The following is a 21164-nucleotide window of genomic DNA, read 5'->3' as shown; positions in this document are numbered from 1 at the left end:
AAGGATAAGACTCAAAACAGGACTCTAAGTAAAGTAATGAATTTAATCTCGTTTTCCTACTTTCTACCCATATTTTAGGCCCATTAAAGTGGTCCATTACAAATAAAACCCATGGGATCAAAGGCCCAACATATACATAACTCAATCCAAGGCTTATTTGCAATAAAATAAGCCTATTAAATAACTTATTTGCATCAAAATTGCCCCAAAGCTTCCAAATTTGAACCCCTTTCCAATTTCCAAACCTCATATCTCCATGCAGGAATTTCAGATTTGGCTGAAACTTTGCAGAATAATAGATGCACAAATGGATGTCTCCACAAAATTTCAATCTCAACACAACTGCTATGTGGCAACCACTTGGGCCATGAAGAAAACATTTGCCAATGTTATCACTTGTCTCTTCTTACCAATACTTACATCAATATGGCTAATGTATTCAATTTTACTAGAGTTATATCCAAAAGATTCATGCATTTAATATTGACCACCAGTTTTTACCCAAGGAATCTCTTCAACAGTCGTAAATTATTTTTGAGGCACAAGCCTCATCAACAATATATGACAGATCAATCATGCAAAGTTAAGAATATTCTCCTGCTTTAATTATCAAAAACCTGCGAAGTCCATTTCTTCCATGAACCTCATGAGAGAACATAAGGCACAAGCTACCGTAGGTCATTATTCTTTGGTAGTTTTTTCTTCAGCCAAGAGGTAAAAGACCATCTTCAGATCTGGTGGCTCCATCAATTCGACTCTAAACAGATCAACATAATATTTCCAGATCACTTCTGCATTGCTGCATTGTAAGATTATGAGCTCACAGTTTCCTCCCATATTTATAAATGTATTATCAGCAAGCCAATCTAAAACCCCTTCACTATTTTCATAGAACAGAGAATATTTAATCAAGATATATTACAAATTGTCACAGAAATTTGTCAACTTTTACAACCATGGATCTGCACATGACACATCTAAGAATTACTCAACGCTGGGCAGTAACCACTTAACACTCCCACTATACATATAGAACCTTACCTGCAAGCAATGTCAAGGCAAGCAGCTGCAACCTGTGATGTTCTCCTCCCCCTAGTAAAATTCCTCTCAACCGCTATCTTCAGAAAATGAAGTATATTCAGATTCATATGTGAAAAGAAGAAGAAGAGTAAGTGTTACTATAGAGATTTACTATGATATAAGCAGATGATATAATCAACAGAGCCTAAGCGTAAAAAACACACTTTATAGAAAGCAAACTATGAGAAGAAGAAGAGTAAGTGACTAAGTATTACTATAGAAATTTACTATAATATTAGCAGATGATATAATCAACAAAAAGCAAAAGCGTAATGGAACATACTTTATAGAAAGCAAAAGCCGGATCAATTATTGAATTTCCACCACCAACACCTAGACTTACAACCATGTCACTGATTTCATCTCTTCCTGCAATACAAAAAGAGAAAGCACTGATAATTGAGAAAGTAGAAAGTCGTATAACCAATCATAGCACATCCTTGACAAATGCTTTATCTAAGAGAAAACATCTAAACTATAAATTAAAAATGTACCGACTAAAAAATCAGAGATCCAAAGGATTAAAATTGAGAACCCAATGATGAACCAGACTTTGTAGCCTTCCCACTTCCATCCCATTTCCCCTCCCTAATCTCAGCCATAGTAGGCAAATTCAGATTCAAGAATTATTCCCAAAGTACACAAATTTGGAATAATTTGTTTTTATTAATTTAAGAATTCAGTCAAAAAAGCGGACGAAAAATTTGGATTTGAATCATTGTTGGAAAACCAGGTGGTCTGCCAACACTACTCACTCTCAAAACCTGATAGCTTGGCGAGTCAAACCTGGTCAAGCTGGTCACGTTGGGACACTCCAGCAAGAACCATTGCATATTCTTCACCATCACACACATCCAACCAAACTTCTGATCTATACTGAAGAGCTAAGTTTCAGAAGCTGCTGCTTTTATCAGTTGTTGCTGGGATGCTGCAGCTTTTATCTGGTGTTGTCATTGTTCCCGCACATCTTCATCCACTAAAAAAGCTTCACCTGTTTGGAATTCACCAGCTGCAATGCCAAAGGGCAAGCCTGCCTTCCGCACAGCATCCTCAGGCACTAGCTGATCTACGACAAAAGAAGCAACGGCAGATGCTGCAGCTTTTAACTGTTGTTGCTGTTCCCAGCTTGGACGAGTTGGAAGTTAAGACATATTAGGGTTAGAGATGAGGAAGATGAAGATAAGAGAGGAAGGAAGAAGAGGGAGAGAAGTTGAGAAAAGAAAGAGATAGAAGAGGGAAAATCATGGGAGAGCACTTTGTTCTTCCCACCTATATTATGTTTAAACCTATAAGTAAGGAAAATTACATAGGCTCCCTAGGGAGTAAAAGAGAAAAAAGGAAAATACAACTTAGGACAACTTAATATAAAGACATTTCCGTGGAATAAGGTGATTTGGTTCAAAGGCCACATTCCCCGCCATAGCTTCACTCTATGGCGATGCCTGTCAATTGCCTCCCCACCCTATATTTTCTCATTCACCATCATATCCCAGCCAACCCTTCTTGCTACCTCTATCCCCTGGGTATAGAGGACATCCCCCATCCCTTCTTCTCATGCCCCTTCTCGCCCCTCATCTGGAAATCCATCATTTCCAAATGTTGGCCGACCAGAAGAACCATTCTCCCTTTTGATAGGGAATGGAGCTAAATTGACATGACCTTCTCTGGTTCTTTTATCTGTGACTCTATTGGCAAATTGGCTTTTTGTGCTATAGTAAACCACCTCGGGATGGAATGTAACATCCATAGATGAACTTCCAAATCCCGATCTCCAGATAAGATTTGGAAAGCTATCTACTTTAATGTCACTTCCAAAGCTAAAACCCTCCAGACCCGCCCTATCCACAACACCTCCAGAAATTCCCACATCATTGCTTCTTGGAACCTCCAGGTTGACCTTATCCATCCCACATGATGGCATTTTGGATTTTGGCTCCCCCCCCCCCTTTTTGTTGTCCACTACTAGTGATGTTTAGCTTTTGTTCTTGTATTTTGCCCTATGTTGGCTTCTCCTTGTTGGCTTAAGCCTTCCCCTTCCCACCCCCTCTTTTTCCCTTGTATATTCTTCTCCTGTTGGTAATGAATTATTTAATCATCCAAAAAAAATATAAAGACAATTCCTAAAGTACCCCTGTTACATAAACTCCAACACCCCCTCAAGATGGAGAATAAATGTCATACATTCTCCGCTTGCATAAAAGGGTATTGAACTAGTGAGGAATGAATCCTTTGGTGAAGATGTCTGCCAATTGATCACCTGTCTTCACAAAAGGTGTGCAAATGTTGGCAGAGTCAACCTTCTCTTTAATGAATTGCCAGTCCACTTCAATGTGTTTTGTTCTATCATGTTGCACTAGGTTATGGGTAATGCTTATAACTGTTTTGTTGTCACAGTAGGTCGTATAGGTCCTTCAGTGTCATACCCTAACTTAAAAACAAACAGATGCAATCAAATGAGTTCACAAACTCCTGAGCCATTGCCCTGTATTCAACCAATACACTAGATCTAACTACAACAGGTTGTTTTTTGCTCCTCCATGTAACCAAGTTATTACCCATAAATGTGTAACAACCAGATGTAGATCACCTGTTAGAGATGGATCCAACCCAATCAGAATTGGAGTAACCTTCTATCCTCAAGTGATTGTTCCTTGCATACAAAAATCTTTTTCCTGGAGAGGACTTCAAGTATTCTGAGGATGCGGTACATAGCATCAAGTGCCACTCTTGTGTGCATGCATAAACTGAACTCCCACTGCATAAGTAATGTCTAGGCAAGCCATAGACATAGATCAACTTCCCCACTAGCCCTTGGTATTTCCCTACATCAACAAGGGAAGTACCACAATCTTCTCCAAGCTTATGATTATGCTCACAGTCTTCTCCCTACATCATCATCCTTGCATCTATCAACAGGTCTAGCACAAATTTTCTTTGGCATATATTGATTCCCTTCTTAAACTTTGGCAATTCAATTCCCAGAAAATATTTCAAGTGTCCTAGATCCTTCATCTCAAAATGTTTGGCCAAATAGGCTTTCAGCCTAGTAGCTATTTCATCATTGTCATCTCTAGTCACCACAATACCATCAACATAAACAATCAGTGTTGCAATGGTATCATTAACTCACCGCGTAAATAATGTGTGGCCTGCTTGACTCTAAGAATATTCATTCTTCAAAATGGCATGCCTAAACCTCTCAAACCAAGCCTTTGGTGATTGCTTGAGATCCTAAAGTGCCTACTTCAGGAGACACCTTGCCATCAGCTGCCGGAAACTTGAATCCAGGAGGGGGCTGCATATACACTTCCTACTCTAATTCTCCATGGAGGAAGGCATTCTTCACATCTAACTGATATAAGGGCCAATCTCTGCTTGTTGCCACAGATAAAAGAACTCGTATTGAGTTATGTTTGGCCACAAAAGAAAGGGTATCTTGATAATTAGTTCCATACACTTGACTGTACCATTTGGCCACCAATCTTGCCGTGTACCTCTCAATAGCATCATCCGATCGGTACTTGATTGTGAAAACCCACCTGCATCCAACTGGAATTCCCCCTAGGAAGGTCAACCAATTTTCAAGTATAGTTCTTCAAAGTCTCATCATTTCTTCAGACATGGCTTGTTTCCACTTGGGGTCTGACATAGCCTCAGCAACAGTTTTGGGGATGGAAGCAGAAGAAAGAGAAATTTTAAAAGCAACACTTGTAAGAGAGAGAGCATCATAGGAAACAAGCTGGACTATAGGATTAATATAAGCTCTCTTACCCTTACGAACAACAATAGGAAGGTCTAACTCAGAATGAGAAGTGAAATGTTACCAAACTGATGAAAGGGAAGCTCAGGATGTGGATCCAAAGAGGACTCTTGGCAGGTTTTCTTTGTCCTTCTTGTGTACATAAGGTTCCTTCTCTTTACAAGGACCACTAGGATCAATAATATCCACAATGTCAACATCATCCACCTCTTTATGTTTCCCAATATCAAGAGAAAAAGGAGTAAGAGGCTAGGGAGTAAAAAACGGAAGGGCATCAACAGCCATTTTCACTTTCACTTCCATTCTCCCACTGAAGAGGATGCTAAGGAGAAGCAAAAAAATGAACAGACTCAAGAAATGTGACATCTTTGAAAAAAAGATGCATGCGAGAAGAAGGGTGGTAACTATTGTAGCCCTTGGTAGTGGAAGAATACCTAAGGAAGAGGTATTTGAGAGCATTGGGATCAAGTTTAGGGCGGGAAGATTTGTTAACATACACAAAACAAACATAACAAAAGACCCTAGGAGGAAGAGAAAAAGTTGAAGACTAAGAAGACAAGAGTGGACAATGATTTTAGGTCCCAAGGACTTTTGCAGGTATGCGGTTGAAAAGAAAAGCAACAGTAAGAATTGCCTTAGACCAAAAAGTTTTAGGAACATACATGCCTAAGAGAAGGCTCCTACCGACTTCTAACAAATGACGATTTTTCCTTTCAGCTATCCCATTCTGTCGAGATGTATCAACACAAGCAAGCTGATAGATAATACCATTGTCAGTAAAAAAAAAAAAAAGTCTTGGATACCACCATACATGTACTCCCTCCCCCCCCCCCCTTTTATCAAACCGAACTATTTTGATCTCGGTTTCAAATTGGGTATAGACCATTTTACAAAAGTTTTTGAAGGCATCGTAAACATCAGTCTTCTGTTTTATAAGAATAGTCCAAGTACAACGAGAAAAATCATCAACAAATGAAACAAAATAACAATGGCCAAACAAGGAGATAGTAAGACAAGGTCCCCAAACATCAATATGTGCATGTGAAAGGGAACTGCAGGTCTACTACCAGGATAGGGATAAGATGAACAACAGTTTTAGCAAAAGTACATGGTTCACAATAAAATACATAAAAAGAAAGAAAATATGTAAATATATGAAGTAATAGTTTCCTCCAACAATAAAAGAGGAATGTCCCAAATGCTGATGCCAAAGCATCACAGAATCCTACTATCATAACGGCCAAGGGCATAGGATTGTGGTATTGTTAAAAAAGATAATTGCAGCTCAAGAGGGTAGGGGTCATTTAATGTAGGAGTAGGTTACAAATAACTACCCTTCAGGTTACACCCCCCAAACAATATAGCTTATGACCCAATACTAGCTGGTTACACTCAAGGATTAAAGTATTGGTGTTGGTCGCCATATTGGTCGGCCAAAATTAAGTTATGTATCGGAGGATATCGCATCGTATTGGAGATACGCTAAGATGCACTAAAGATACGCACATAAATGGATAGGAAACACCTTTTTATACACTTTTGCATAAAACAATAGTTAAAAAAAACTATATATAACATGTATTATGAATAAACAGTAAATTAAGAGTATCGCACTAAGAATCCAAGGTTTATAGTTGTCCCATAAATGTAAAATCCTTGTTTCCAACCTTGATTTCCACTTTAGTTAGAGAGAAAAATGATTGGCAGCAACTCTGGAAAAAAAACACCTCAAAATTTTGTATTTTTATGAAAAATTACCCATCTTGACCATGTTATGACTGTATCGGTGTGTATCGACTGATACACACTGATACGTACAGATACATACCGAAACGTACATTTCACTTTAATTTTGAATTTTTCATAAAGTATCGGTACGTATCAGTGTGTATCGGTGGTGTATTGGTGCGTATTGGTATGTATCGGTATGTATCGTAAGATACGTATCAATACAAAAGGGTTTTAAAAATTCCATGTATCGTATCGATCCGTATCGTATCGGTAAGGGATACGTATCGGCCGATATGGTACGATACGGACCGATACTTTAAACCCTGGTTACACTTAGGAATACTTGGAAAGCAAAGGAAATAACAACCAAAAATACCCCACACAAGATAAAGACAATTCAACCAAGAATAACTCAAAAAGATCCAATCAGCCAGGAGAGAGAAAATCACCTGCGATAGTCTCAGAGAAGGGGTGGTGCGGCTGCAACTGTGGAGCTCAGAATAAGTTGCACTCTTGGTCGCAGGTATCCCTAGGGAGGGTACAAAAACCCAAAAATTTGAAAGACTTCTAACGGTTCAACCAAGAATAACCCAAAAAGATCCAATCGGCCAAGAGAGAGAAAGTCACCTGCGATAGTCCTAGAGAGGGAGTGGTGCGGCTGCAGCTATGGAGCTCAGAATAAGTTGCACTCTTGGTCGCAGGTAGTCCCTAGGGAGGGTACAAAAACCCAAAAATTTGAAAGACTTCTAACGGTTGGTTGCTGAAGTATGCACTTTCTTGAAAACAGACCTAGGAGAGAGAATTTGACAGAGTTCTGCAGAAACAGCAGCTGGCAGCCTCGAGCAGTCTTCCCAGGTGGATCGAGTGGTCCACTGGCGGAGTAGAACAGGTCCTCCAAAGGTCTGGCAGAAAAAATCCCAGATGTAGGCAATATGGGGGATCAATTGGATTCAAGAGTGGAGCCTTCTGGCTGGTCAATCTCAGGTAACAGATCTGATTTCTATACTATTACTAATGGCAGCAACAGTGAACAGAAATTGACAATCGATTGTAGAAATTAAGGAGACATAACAAAGGGAAAGTGAGGGAGGAGTGGCTATCTCAGCCCGGGCTTCTCACCCACAACTATCCCGACTGCTCTAAGCAATTGATTGCAATTTTTCTTTATTCAAATCTGAGAAATTAGATTACATTAGCTCCTCTAGGAGCTAGTCTCCAACTAGGACTAGACATTACTTGATAGGAGTTGGACTCCAAATAGGACTAGAACTAGAACTCCAACATGGAGTGAGTAACTATCATTCACTAATTAAAAGCCTCTCATGGGCTGAGTACATCAATGGGCCCCATGGGCCTTATTAAATTAAATAACAACTTAATTAAATATGATGGATGAGACATGGGAAAGCCTATCCAATCCAGAGGAGTAAATGGACCTGGAGCTCACGAGGGGGAGAACTCCAGGGGGGTGCTAGTTATCCAGCCAAAGAGAAGTGGAATGCCCATCCACAACAATGGAGCGAATGGCATTCAAGGCAGAGGGACAAAGGGAGAGGATATGCCACCAAACCCAAGAGGCATCAAGGCAAGGGGAAGCAGTCCAAAGGGAATCGGAACGGAGGAGGTAGGAATAGACCCATGAAACCCAGATGCTATTGTACTTGGACACAAGCTTCCAGATAAGCTTGAGAATCCCTACAGAGTTGACATCACGGATCCTGCAAAGGCCCAAGCCACCCTCCAAAAAAGGATGGCAAACAGAGGACCATTTGGTCGTGTGGAGGAATTTAGCATTATCAATGCCTTTCCAAAGGAAGGAGCAGAAGGGTCTCAGCCACTTTGATGGTGGACTGTGGGAACCAAAAAGAGCCAGACAATTAGATGTGAAGGGATTGCAGGACAGAGCAGATGAGTTCTAGTCTACCAGCATAGGAGAGAAACTTGCCCTTCCAAAGCTAGAGCCTTTTCCTGGTGAGATTAAGCATAGGGGTGAAATGGTGGGCAGTTGGCTTGGTAGTGATAAGGGGGAGACCCAGGTATTTGACAGGAAGAGAGCCAAGGGAGAATCACGAGATTCCCAGGAGAGAAGATTTAACCTCATTCGAGACCCCAGCAAGGAAGATATGGGATTTATGAAGGTTAGTGCGAAGGCCAGATAGATTTTTAAAGAGCTGAAGGGAGGAGAGAATGGATCTGATCGAGGAATGATCAGCCTTGGAAAAAATCATAAGGTCATCAGCAAAGACAAGATGGGTGACGTTGAGGGGTTTGCATTTAGGAAGAGGGGGGAAGATGAGAAGGAGGTCAGTGGAAGATTGGAGGGATCTGAAAAGTACGTCAAGGGAGAGGGCAAAGAGGAAGGGGGAGAGTTGCAGGCGAGTGGGATTTTCTATCAAACCCACGAACTATCTCTTGACAGAGGATGATGTTGTCAGAGATACTTCTACTAGCCATGAAGAAGGATTGGTTCAGGCTCACCAGAGCGTCAACAATAAGCTGAATCCTATTAGCTAGGATTTTAGCAATGTATGTGCAGAGCATATTGCAAAGGGAAATGGGTCTGAAGTCCCCCATAGAGTTGGCGCCATCAGATTTGGGAATAAGGCAAATGAAAGTTCGATTGATCCCTGAAATCTGGGAGGGGTTGAAGAAGAAGCTACGAATGACTTGAAAGAGATCGGAGTTGATAATGTCACAACAGGAGGAAAAGAAGCCCATGCTAAATCCATCAGGGAGAAGAACCTTGCTGGAAGAATAAGAGAGGACAGCTTTGGAGATCTCGTCATCAGAAGAGATGGAATGGACGAGGGGGAAAAAGTGGGGATGGATGAATTTATTGAGGTTGGGGGGAGAGGAGGGGGTGGCCAGGGGAGGGTTTAATAGATCAGAGAAATAGGAAGAAGCTTCCAGGTTGATGGCATCAAGGGTGAGAATAAAGGAGCCATCACGAGCAGAAAGATTGAGAATGGAGTTAAAGTTGACTCGGGCTTTGAGAGAGCGATGGAAATAATTAGAATTGGAGTCACCCAGTTCCAACCACTTGATCCTGGATTTCTGCTTGAGAAAACTCTCTTCCTGAGAGACGAGGGAAGAGAGCTGGAGGGAGATGTCATGCTCTTCAAAGACGAGAGATGGGTTGTGGATATCCACTTGAAGCCTTCCCTGAATATCGGCAAGGATGGCATGACAATCAGAAACCCAGGAAGAGATGTTGCCAACAATGGAGGAGTTCCACAGCTTTAGAGCAGTCTTGACATTTTTTAGTTTCCTACAGAAAGCAATCAAAGGGCAAGTGAAGGCCTGGACAAGGGTGGCCCAAGCTTCAACTACAAGAGGAAGGAAATCTGGGTGGGAGGACCACATATCAAAGAACTTGAATGGCTTGGGGCCAAAGAAAAGGAAGGGCTGGACAAGGAGATCCAAAGGGATGTGATCCGAGATTCCAAGGAGTTTAACAATAGCATGAGAGGAAGGGAAGGAAGTGAGCCAAGCATCATTAACAAGGATACAGTCAAGTTTGCATGCAATCCGATGCTGACCAGCCTGATTATTGTGCCAAGAAAATTTGGCACCAAACCATCAAAGATCATTTACCTCAATATCCTCAAGACTTCATTGAAGGTAGTGACAGATGAGGGATCAATGGGGGACCCTCCAACTTTCTCAAGAGCGTACCTGACCACATTGAAATCCCCACCAAGCCCCCAGGAGAGGAGCCAACCGGAGGGGAGAGGGATCAAAGGTCATCCCAGAGGAGGGTGCGATCAATTGCCCGATTGAGGGCTTAGATCACGGAGAAGGAGAGGGAGAAGGAGGTGAAAGGGTCAAAAATCGCAAGGTGGATGCATTAGGAGAAGGAAGAGGAAGCGATAAGCTTAAAGGGGTTCCAAAGCACCCAAATACGACCAAGGGGAAAGTGAGTGCAGTTAGAGATAAGGGACCAGGAAGGGGGCAATGGATGCAGCAATGCGGGAGGCATTGACGTTAGAAACCCAAGTTTCGAGAAGGCAACAAAGATCCACATGCTGGGATTCAATTCGGGAGTGAACCTCTCCTTGTTTTGTAATGGAGTTGAGGCCACTCACATTCCAGATTTACCACTTAGTCATTTGGAAGGAGATGGGGGGCAACCAATGCTCAGAGGGTTGAGCAAAATACCTTCCTAGTAAGAGAAATTTTTTAGATTCTCACAGAGCTCCTTGCGGCTACGATTCTTATGGGAACCGTCATACAAAGGGGGGTGGCAGGAACGAATGTAGTAGCAAGGGGCAAACAATCCAAGATACCAACAGAGAGGTGGCAGCTGGGGATCGCATCGAGGTCAGAAGGGGAGAGACAAGGCTACTGTTGCTCAGAGAGGCTGGAGGAGAGCGTCGAACATAGACACAGGCCTCTCAAAGGTAAGGTTCAAGAGGGATCACCTGCATGGACGAGGTCGAGGATAAAGGCGACAATTTCTAGGAAATTAGATCGGCCTCCCTAGGGAGGTAAGAGAGAAAAAAGGAAAATACAACTTAGGACAACTTAATATAAAGACAATTCTTAAAGTACCCCAATTACATAAACTCCAACAGGGTGATGCAGATTTTATCTGTTGTTGTAGTTCCCCGCACATCTTTGTCCACTAAAAAAGCTTCAACTTCTTGGAATTCACAATACCAAGGGGCAAGGCTTCTCTCTCTCTCTCTTTGAAAAAAATTTGCAACTCCCGGTGCCTTGCAAATCTGCCCTCTTTTATTTCTCCATTTCTACAAATCCATCCCCCTTCCTCTGTCTCTCCATCTCTCATCTCTTTCTCTCTCCCACCAATAGTCAACAACATCTTCATCCTCTCTCCCTTCGAATCTAGTGTCATAGCTCTCAATGAATCTCCCCCACCCCGTGTGCGTGTGGAGTTCAAATGTCCTATAACCAAACTCAAGCAAGTTTTAGGGAAGGAGTCTTCCTGTTTCATCAACTAATTTACAAATTTACAAATTTACAATACTCTAATGGAGTCTTCATCATTATCTTAATGTAATGCAGTTAAAGAGTTGAAATGTCATAATCCCTTATTGCTAAAAATCTCTCCATTGTTTAATGGTTGGAAACGTGGAACAAGAATAAGAAATCACTTTCATATCTCTTATTCTTGAAATATCTCTTTCCATTGTTTGTTGGATGGAAGAAGAATAAAAATGAGGAAACATCTTTCTACAACTTTCACAATTTGGTACATCTCTCGCTCTTCCTCTCACACACACTCTCCCTCTCCCTCTAATGAACAACATGTTCTCTCCTTTTGGGTAATATACAAGTATTGTTGGCTTTTATTTATTGTTGATGAATATTTTCGAAAAGGTTTTTTTTTTTTCTTCCCTCCTTGGTCAAAATCTGATTTCAGTATATATTGGGTGAAAGGATGTCAGAGAAGACATCGGAAGCAAAAATAAAGCATGCAAAATGTGCAATGGGCTGCAAAGTTGAACTTTTCCATGGACCACATTACTTCCTTATCTTGAACCTATAAGTCAAGTCGTAGGGACCACGCTAATTCTAGACCACCCATAAACTAACCGAATTTCATAAGGTATGGCTTCAGTTTACTTTCACACTCATCATCAATCATCATACACGCACATACATTACAGTCAGTTCACTGAATTTTTATAATTCACTTCATTTTGTGTTTTTATTCAATGGGAGTAGGTTTCCTCTGAAGCCGGTGTGTACTTTCAGGCGTTGGAGGGGGTATTACAGAAAACTCATCAAATAGGGGGTATTTAGGACATTTCCTAGGGGGAGCTACAGTGATCTGGGTAGGGGCGTGCAGTTTCGGTTTTGTGCTGGCATCGTGGGGATCTTTTCCCCTTCATTCATATATTTCTCATGCTATTGTTTTGAGCTTTGCGGGCTCATGTTGAGCAGTTGGGTAGAGAAGCCTACATGCAATGGAATTTGATGGAAAAGTTGGATGGAGTGGTCATTGAGAATGCTTTGCAATCAATAGGGATTCAACTATACCCTCTTCTTTTATCTGCCTTTGTTTGGACACGATTCTGATATCTAGTTTTTAGTCCTTTGTAGTAGACTTACCGTGTGAGGCAATTGCAATGTGTAAAAGCCCAATTTTAGCCATAGCAATATTGGATGTTGGTCAACTATTAATTAATAATGATGAATACTAAGGAGAAAATTCTCAAGCTCTTCATTATCATTGCATAGGAAAAGAAAATTCTCAACCTTTACATTTGATAATTGATACCAACTACTCATAATAATGGTCAATTTGCAGAAGTAGACTGGTTCATAGAGTTTCATACAGAAACCCTCCAAATGGCCAATTGGTTTTTCTATATATTATGTGGTTATCCATTTCTCCATCCTCTCGTCTCCATCTATTGGAGTCCTACCTGGACCTAATTCTCAAGTGGACGGCAGAGCAGTGGAGACCCTACTTTGCATTTAACATGAGCAGAAATGTCAAAGAAGAGCCCCTTCTCATTTAATCTAGCAGAGAGGAGGCAAGTTGCAGAATGGTGCCTACAGGATGAGAGAAAGAACAAGAGAGAGTCAAAGAACAAAGGAGAGACCGAGGAGAGAGACCAAAGGAGAGAGGAACAAGGTAGAGACCAAGAGAGAGGGTGGGGTCACAAAACCTTACCTGAGCCGCCACTTATGGAGTGCCATGGAGACTAGAGATGTCCGCTTGGACCGCTAGAGAGTCTCGAGTCTAACATGCATAAATCTAAAATTAAAAGGCAATGGCATAAAGCCAAAATGAAAGCCCTAAGAGCCTACAACTGTAAAAGTGTTTGTTAATTAAAGCCAAATTATTAATAATTTTCATATAGATGTGTGTTTATAAAGCATAACTTCTTCCAAATCGTTGGGAAAAAGTCAGATTTGAGGAATTATTCGCATTATTTGGTTTGGTCGAATAATTCGCGAATTTGATCTCAACAGCCTAGAAACTTAAAGAAAAGCCCAGTACAGAAGAAATATAATTTAGTCAACCAAAGGAACCTACACAATAGAAAAGTTTACTATTTGGGAAGTGGCTTTGGAAGATCAACATATAGCCAGAATATCAATGGAAATAGGTAAAATAAGCCAAATATTGGAACAATAACAAGGCAAGAGAGTTCATAAACGCCAGCAAGCATATGGAGAGACAGGCATATTTGAAGTTCATAAATACTTCCAACCTTGTCTCAAACAAAGTGCAAGGAGTCCCCAAGAGGAAATTCCAACCTTGTCTCAAACAGCTACAAAAGTGTTGTGGTCTATAGTCCTATTGATTTCCTTTCAATGGATATAACTTTTTTACCAAGGTTTAAAGAATCGGTATCGAGTAGCGTATCGTATCGTATCGTATCTAATCGATACCCACCGATACGATATGCCCGATACAATATGATATGGACCGATACTTTAAACCAGGTTTGTGACTGCTTCCAACCCCATTCCTCTCAACGGCCAACATGTTTCATCCTAAAAGACATGCTTATTATACCTAAGGTTCTAAATCTCAAGTTTCGACCAAGTTCCGCCATAAATTAGGTAGAAATTTTCTAAACCTGATCAAAACCAGACATTTTTTTTTTCTAGGCTATTGCTAGAAAATTGGTCGAAATTTCCAAAATTTTCCAAAATTCCCAAAACCTGGTCGTCTCGGGTTCCATCGAAATGTCCAAAATTTTGGTCGAGATTTCCGAGACAATGAACTATGATTACACACAAAAAGAGTGGAAGTCTCCCCATGCTCCTAACTATAACAAGCCAACACTGAAAGCTTTTCCACGCTAATTCAATTTGACGATTATTTGTAAAATATGTAACATTTCGAAAAACAAAGCTAAGCTCCCAATTCCATAAATGGGCCATAAGGCCCATAATACAAAAATTGAGTTAATTATTTACATTGCAATTATATAAAATAAAAATAACAAATTCATTATTTAAAAAAATATTATAGGTAACAAAAATGTTCCAGAAAAAAAAAATACCTTTATTTAAAGTCCTTTCATGTGACTCATAGTGCTCGCCTTGCACAGTCCTCACATAATTACCCGACATTTGGCTCTGCAAATAAAAGTTATAGCATATATGTAAAAAAAGAAGGAAAATACATGCATCTGATGTTATACGGAACTGCCAATTGCCTTTATGGACCGTATAGAAAGACCAAAGACTATTGCATAAGTTGTCAGTTTGTGATGCATCTGAGGTTACAAAAAGGCTTTACAAAATTCTCAAATAATATCAAATTGTTGACATTGAGTTATACATCTCAAGATGGATTTACAACACTAGAAGATGGTATCCATGTTAGGATAATTGTCTGCATATACTACTAATGCTATTTCAGGGCTAGCAATTAATTAATGTGAATAGTAGCAAGTGCCTTCATCAGTTACACCAAAAAGAAGAAGAAGAAGAAGAAGAAGAAGAAGAAGAAGAAGAAGAAGAAGAAAGAAAAGAAAAGAAAAGAAAAGAAAAGAAAAGAAAAGAAAGAAAGAAAAAAGAACTATATACGCGCTTGGCTTGCTTCGGAAAAACCCTTCTCCACGTAACGGGGTTTGTGAAGGTGACTGTAATGCCCCAGCCCCATTAATCTTGCACAATATTGTCCTCTTTGGCCCATGGGCCTCAAAGCTTTAAAACACGTTGTGCCATGTTAAGGAGGTTAGAGATTATTAACTAATCTAAGAATCTCTCCCTAGGCGATGTGGAACTAAAGTTTGCGCACCCTCACCGATCTCCCAAACCCCCTGGTACTAGCTGTATTCTTGGTGGGGACACCTCACCGATCTCCCAAGCGGGTCTGGTACTTGCCATATTCTTGGGTTGTCACAGTGACCCTCTTTTGGGCAAGAGAGTCACCAATAAGAACCAAAACTCTTCCTCTCATCAGCCGGATGACCAGCCAATCAAGACAGATTTGTCAATGCCCATCCTCTCCCTTCCGAAGATTAAGGTAGGCCAGGGGATTCAGTGGATGGAAGAAAATCGACCTATTAAAAACAAAGAATAACAATAACTAGGAAAAGAAGAGTAATGACAGACCTGCCCTCCAGCACCTTTTACAAAGGTGACTTCAGTGGAGAATACATCCTGATCAATAACCCTTCCGCAACTACAACAACATCTGAGGCAACAAACAAAACAAAGGCAGTTGAGAGGAACCACCTCTTTACCAGGCTATAGAAATACAAAACGTCAACTCGCATTGGTCATTTCAGTCGATGATAAAAAGAAATAATTGAAAGTTGTCACACCAAGGTGCTCCTCTAATGACTTGAATGACCCATTAAAACAGTAAGTACATAAATAAAAAAATATGAATCAGTGATATTGGCCCATTCAGCCACTTACAAGAACCCATTAATAGGATCACGCTCCATTTGTCTATTTTGTGCACAGTGCTTACACCACCCCATCATTGCAGATGCTACCTTTCCTCAGCTCACCTGAAATAAGTTTAAAATAAATAAAACATAGATACTTGCATTAATGGCAGCTAAACCTATTTGGGAATGCTGCACGAACAAGATCTTATCAAACCAGCAGCTTTAGAAATTGATAATCATAAAAATAATCTAAAAATAAATTTGGGCTTTGAGGTATATATATCAAGTTACTCCAAGTTATTTGGGATCATAAATGTACAGGCAAACGATTCAGTTCTACATTTGAAATTGCCATTAATGCTGAAAATCTCTAAAAGCTAAAACAGAAAAATGGGGGAAAAAAAACTTGAATGCTGAAAATTGTATAATCGAATGGGACACTAAGCATAGGGAAAGCCTCTCCAATGCAACAACCTCCATGGTGCATGGCATAAAACAATGGGAGAGCATTAAATAAGGAAGTAATACGGAACTACTTGAGCACAATCGATGAGCTGTAGGTGGAAAGGAAAAAATCCCTTATGCTTGATCTTTTGACCTCACTGAATGCACTATGCATTGTGGATTTGAGAGACTCAAAACTGAAGAGGAATTTGTGTGCAGCAAGGGATCTCAAAGATACCATTTATAATGGAATCAAGAGTCTCATCTCCTTTCCATGGAAACTCAAAACAACTATAGAAGAGATTAGAGCAGCAGCAGGAAACAGTGAAAAAGAGAGTGCAAGGGACCAAGATTGGCAGAACCATAGTAAGTTCGGGTACGGCAAAAGAAAAGGGTACAGAGACGTACGGGTATTAAATGGACTAGACGGCAATAATACCTTTTAAAAATCCAGCACAAAAAAGTGTGTACAGCAATCATATGTCACGTGTTTAATATGGTTTCTTGGTAAAAATACGGGCATATATTCACTATGCAATAGACACATACATCACTTAAGTTAATAGACAAAATAATAGCATGTAGAAAATGATTTTTCAAAACGAAGACTCACAACTAAAATAAACACAATATAATAGTTGAAAATACTTATTCCACCATTACATCCCATAAGGTATATAAGTAAATTCTAAAATTAATCCTTAGAAATGAGAACAGATTATTAATCCAACAGAGATTAGTTCCGAGACCAAATGTTATTGGACTAAAACAACAGTTTGGTGCACAAGGATATGATATCATATAATAAAAGGCTAGTTCCTGAGGGTTTCTGCTTATCAGTATCTGCCTAACTGGGTGTTGTGGCCTTAGGGTTTCTTTGGTCGAAAACATATTGACCCAATGGACAGTATTCCTCAAATTAAATATTGAATATAGCTTACAAATTAATTCTCTTTCAAATAAATATCAAAGGAAATTCTAAAGTGGTTGTTCTTAACATTAATGGCACTCTCTCTCTCTCTCCTAGAGAATTAAACGACGACCATGGATTGCAGATACCTAATATCCCAGCTTCAGAATGTAAGGTTACATTACATCAACCAACCTCTTATTGATGTTATTTGGGATTCCACTCAATGTATAAGCCAATTTATCTAAGAGGAGTGGTCCATTATCGTCATTATAAATAAGTCTCCAGGTCAATGAAGAGTTTGTGTGTCTTCTCATTAGAAAAATAAAAACTTAGGAGGGGAGAGGAAACCAAAACCAGAAAAATAAATGGTAATCCTTCAAAACAATGTTAACAAGCAATTAATGGTAGCAATCCTGAAATGAAAACCTTTGTTCATACGACACGAGTGAATCAAATAGTAAGCAAGATATCATAATCAGCAGTCACCACTGATTGAGATATTCTAGTGAACAGTTTGGTATAAAGAGAAAGGAGAGGTAATGGGAGAGAGAGATACTTACAGGGGAACGCTGCAATCCACTGGAAAGTTGGAGAGGGAACGAGAAATGCAGCTGCAATCACAGGTACTCACCACTGCAATTAGAAACTGGAGACTGGAACAAAAAACAAAATGAAGATTGCATCCTAGATGGAGATCGCTGCTGCAAACCATTGCTGGAAGGGAAGAATGAAACATAGAAGAAGAGGGGAACATGAAGGATTTGGAGGTTTTAGGGTTCCATACTAGAAACCTGGGAAAGAAGGGTGTGAATGAAGGCAAAATGGTATTTCTGGGTTTAACTTTTGATTTCATTTTTTTTTTTAAGAAAGGTATTTGAAGATGTATAGCACATGTATAATACATTTTTTATTTTCTCTACCAAAAAAAATACTTTGTTATCATTCAAATGTGTGTAATACACATATTATACACGTATTTACTAAGGGCTGAGCCATAGTAAGTTCGGGAATGGCAATAATACGGGAACGGATATGTACGGCAACTAAACAGACTATACAAAAATATTACTTTTCAAAAATCGGCGCAATGAACCGCGTACGGCAGTGACACGGTACGTGTTTAGTACGGTTAGTCTGTAAAAATCCAGGAGCAAAATTACGGATGTATTCTAGTATAAAGAATGAACTAAAGCTGGATTGTTTGCAACTAAATCTAATCTCCCATGCTTTCATGAACATTTAAATCCAATCTAGCTTTCCAATTTGAAATCATTTCTTATTTTTCTGTATTTCTACATCTAATATTAATTAAGCTTAACCCCTGAAAAGAGTAAGAGGAAGTTGGAAGGAAGCAGAATGAGAAAGAACGCAAGCATTGCAGCTTCATCTTGGATCAGAAAAACACAAATAAAAGAATAAATAGAAGAAACCCAATATAAGTTAAGACATTCTGAACTAAAATACTAGACTTGCATAAGGACCTTTCTCTCAGTTGTAAAGCAAAGTACTAGAGTGGAATGTGAACACATAACACAGACTAAAGCAATAAACAAGCTACTGAAATCAGAACAGCTTCAAATCTACAGCTACAACTATAACACTGCCCACTCAAAAATCGGATTGCCTAAAACCCACCATCCCAATTGTAGTAACCTGTTTCAAGATATATTTCCCTTCTAAGAACTGTTTAATTAATTACTTTTTCGTTTCAACCTCCTCTTTCCTCTTTGATAAAAACTCACTGGAAAGCCCAGGCATTCTCTTTCCGGATCTCCTCTTCTTCTGGAGCAAATCGTCCTTAATATTAAAAAGCTCCCAAATCTGGCCAGGAGTCCTCCCCTAATCATGCTAGCTTCCTTCTCCATCATCATATCCAACAAGCCCTTAATGTGAAGATAATTTACCGCCTAATCAAGCAGATGTTCTCATTTAGAACCCAACCAAGTTTAGTTCTTTCATGTCGGATTTTGGGTTTGGGATCACCTTATGATACAGAAGATTTGAGAGGTTGGGTCCAATAACACTTTTGAGTTTGGTTTCTCAAACTCAGGCAAGTGTTCACTCCAGTAGACCAAAAACCTTACAAATAGTTAGGGGCCGACTTGGTATGCATTATTCATGGCTTAGTCCAATACAACTTCATTCCTTTGTTTAACAATAATGAGGGAAAATTTTTACAGAGAAGAGAGAGAGATGAATCCACTTCACTCTGAGAAAAACTTACAGAGAAGATATAGACTCGCTGGCCGAACGGAGACGGAGAAGAAGAAGGGGCACCGGGGCAGGGGCTCAACTCAATAGCTTCATATGGTGACTTGCCGGAGAAGAGGAGCGGTAGGTCACCCTCCCGCCGCTGCAATCTCCTTCGATGGAGTTTTCAGCAACCGATGGGAAGAAAAACGTAGAAGAGGAAGGGAGCAGGGGTACTGATTGTTAGGACTATTGCCCTCAGTCGCCGGCACCGGGAAAGAGACGGAGAAGAAGGGGGCTACGTTTCCAACTGCCAACTTGGACAAGCGGGCCAAGTCCCCGTTTTGGTATCCTGAGACGGACCAACTTGGATAAGGTGGGCAAGTCCCTGTTTTGGTATCCTGAGACGGAGAAGGAGAGCTTTTTTTTTTTTTTTTTTTTTTTTGGTAGAAGAGAAGAAGGACTAGGGGATTTGGGCGGTTCGGGTTCCGCTTTTTTTTTATCTTTTTTTTTTTTTTTTTAAATAGATCAAGATATCGGAGTTCGTGACGTCGCTCCATTCAATTTAGCATAAGCCACAACACAACGAACTGTTCTCCATTTTTTTTTTTTTTTTTTTTTTTTTTTTAAGTTAAACATCCTAAGAAACTGCCCAACGGGACTTTACTTGGATCGAGATCCTCTACGGTGTCTGACTTTAGGGGAGATTGGTGTGGAAAGTTAGTTCGATGGCAACATGTGGCTTCATTCACGTGTATCGTGGATTGAAGAGAAGCCAGTCTGAAATCTGATTTCCTTCCATTTAACCGATTCTTTCGTCGACCAAAACCATTATAAGCTATGAAAACCCCCAAAATCTGCTGGAGGATTTGCAATATGAGTTTTCCCCATATTGTTTTTTCTGCTTTTATGCTATCTAATTTCATCTTCTAACTTATTTTTGGCTACATAATGCAAAATTAATACCTCAAGAGTCCTTTTTTTTTTTTAATCTCTAGGTGCTAACAATATGGGGAAAACTAATTGATTTGATAATGGAGGGGGAGGAGGAGGTTATACTTGGAAGAAGTGCAACATCAAGAGTTGTCAGGGGCGACAATGGTGGGTGGGTCTCGTTTACGGAGGTGAAGGTGAAGGGTGAGATCTCCGGCAGAGGAAGAGTGTTCCGAGGAATTGGGGGCATTGGCGGAGGAGGAAATGGTAATTTCCCGACGCTTTAGTTGTTTCGCTTTGGTGAGTTGGATTTGGATATGGGTTTTGACAGGGGCACTTACTACCATGAGTCTTTGTTTCTTGTCCTTTAAGGCATTGCGCATCCCAATTCTCACCACACCAACACAACAAGATAGAAAATTTGTGATTCGTAAACTTGGGGTTTTGGAGAAAAACCCATTAAAAAAAATTAATGGAGGTTACGAGAGTTAAAAGGAAGATATCGTTCTTCAATCCAAACTAGAAAACATAGAATATGGGCAGAGAGAGAGAGAGAGAGAGAGAGAGAGAGAGAGAGAGAGAGAGAGAGAGAGAGGGGGGGAGGGGGGCTCTAAGCCTCTGATTGTAATACTCTTTAATGGAGAGAACTAAAACCTAGGAGGATCGAGATCCTCTACTCCCTCCACCACTGCACCCTCAAATAGAAGAAGAAGAGGTAGGTTTTGGGGGTTTTTAGAGTTTTGAGTGCCACGTGTTGCTATCGAACCAACCCTTCGCCTAA

The 21164-nt window shown here is 40.1% G+C and overlaps 1 protein-coding gene across 5 annotated transcripts; it reads right to left on the bottom strand.

The window, feature by feature from the left end:
• Nucleotides 1-750: 750 nt before the first annotated feature.
• LOC122087616 (transcription factor IIIB 60 kDa subunit-like) lies at nucleotides 751-19878 on the bottom strand. Of its 5 annotated transcripts, none has more exons than XM_042656812.1 (7): nucleotides 19485-19878; nucleotides 17821-17913; nucleotides 15929-16023; nucleotides 15620-15701; nucleotides 14560-14635; nucleotides 1364-1449; nucleotides 767-1114 (listed from the first exon to the last, which is right to left on the bottom strand). In XM_042656812.1, exons 3-7 carry the CDS (start codon nucleotides 15994-15996, stop codon nucleotides 1022-1024), a joined length of 405 nt encoding a protein of 134 aa, XP_042512746.1. In that variant the 5' UTR covers nucleotides 15997-16023; nucleotides 17821-17913; nucleotides 19485-19878; the 3' UTR covers nucleotides 767-1021. The 5 variants fall into 5 exon arrangements, with proteins under 5 accessions (XP_042512748.1, XP_042512746.1, XP_042512745.1 ...); XM_042656811.1 differs by having other exon boundaries at nucleotides 17821-17871; XM_042656814.1 differs by lacking the exon at nucleotides 17821-17913 and having other exon boundaries at nucleotides 751-1114; nucleotides 15620-15689.
• Between the last annotated feature and the right edge of the window lie 1286 nt (nucleotides 19879-21164).

The sequence above is a fragment of the Macadamia integrifolia genome, chromosome 8 (genome assembly GCF_013358625.1).
Source record: "Macadamia integrifolia cultivar HAES 741 chromosome 8, SCU_Mint_v3, whole genome shotgun sequence".
Classification (NCBI taxonomy): Eukaryota; Viridiplantae; Streptophyta; class Magnoliopsida; order Proteales; family Proteaceae; genus Macadamia; species Macadamia integrifolia.
Note: the sequence above shows the minus strand (reverse complement) of the source record. Positions and strands in the feature narration are given on the sequence as shown.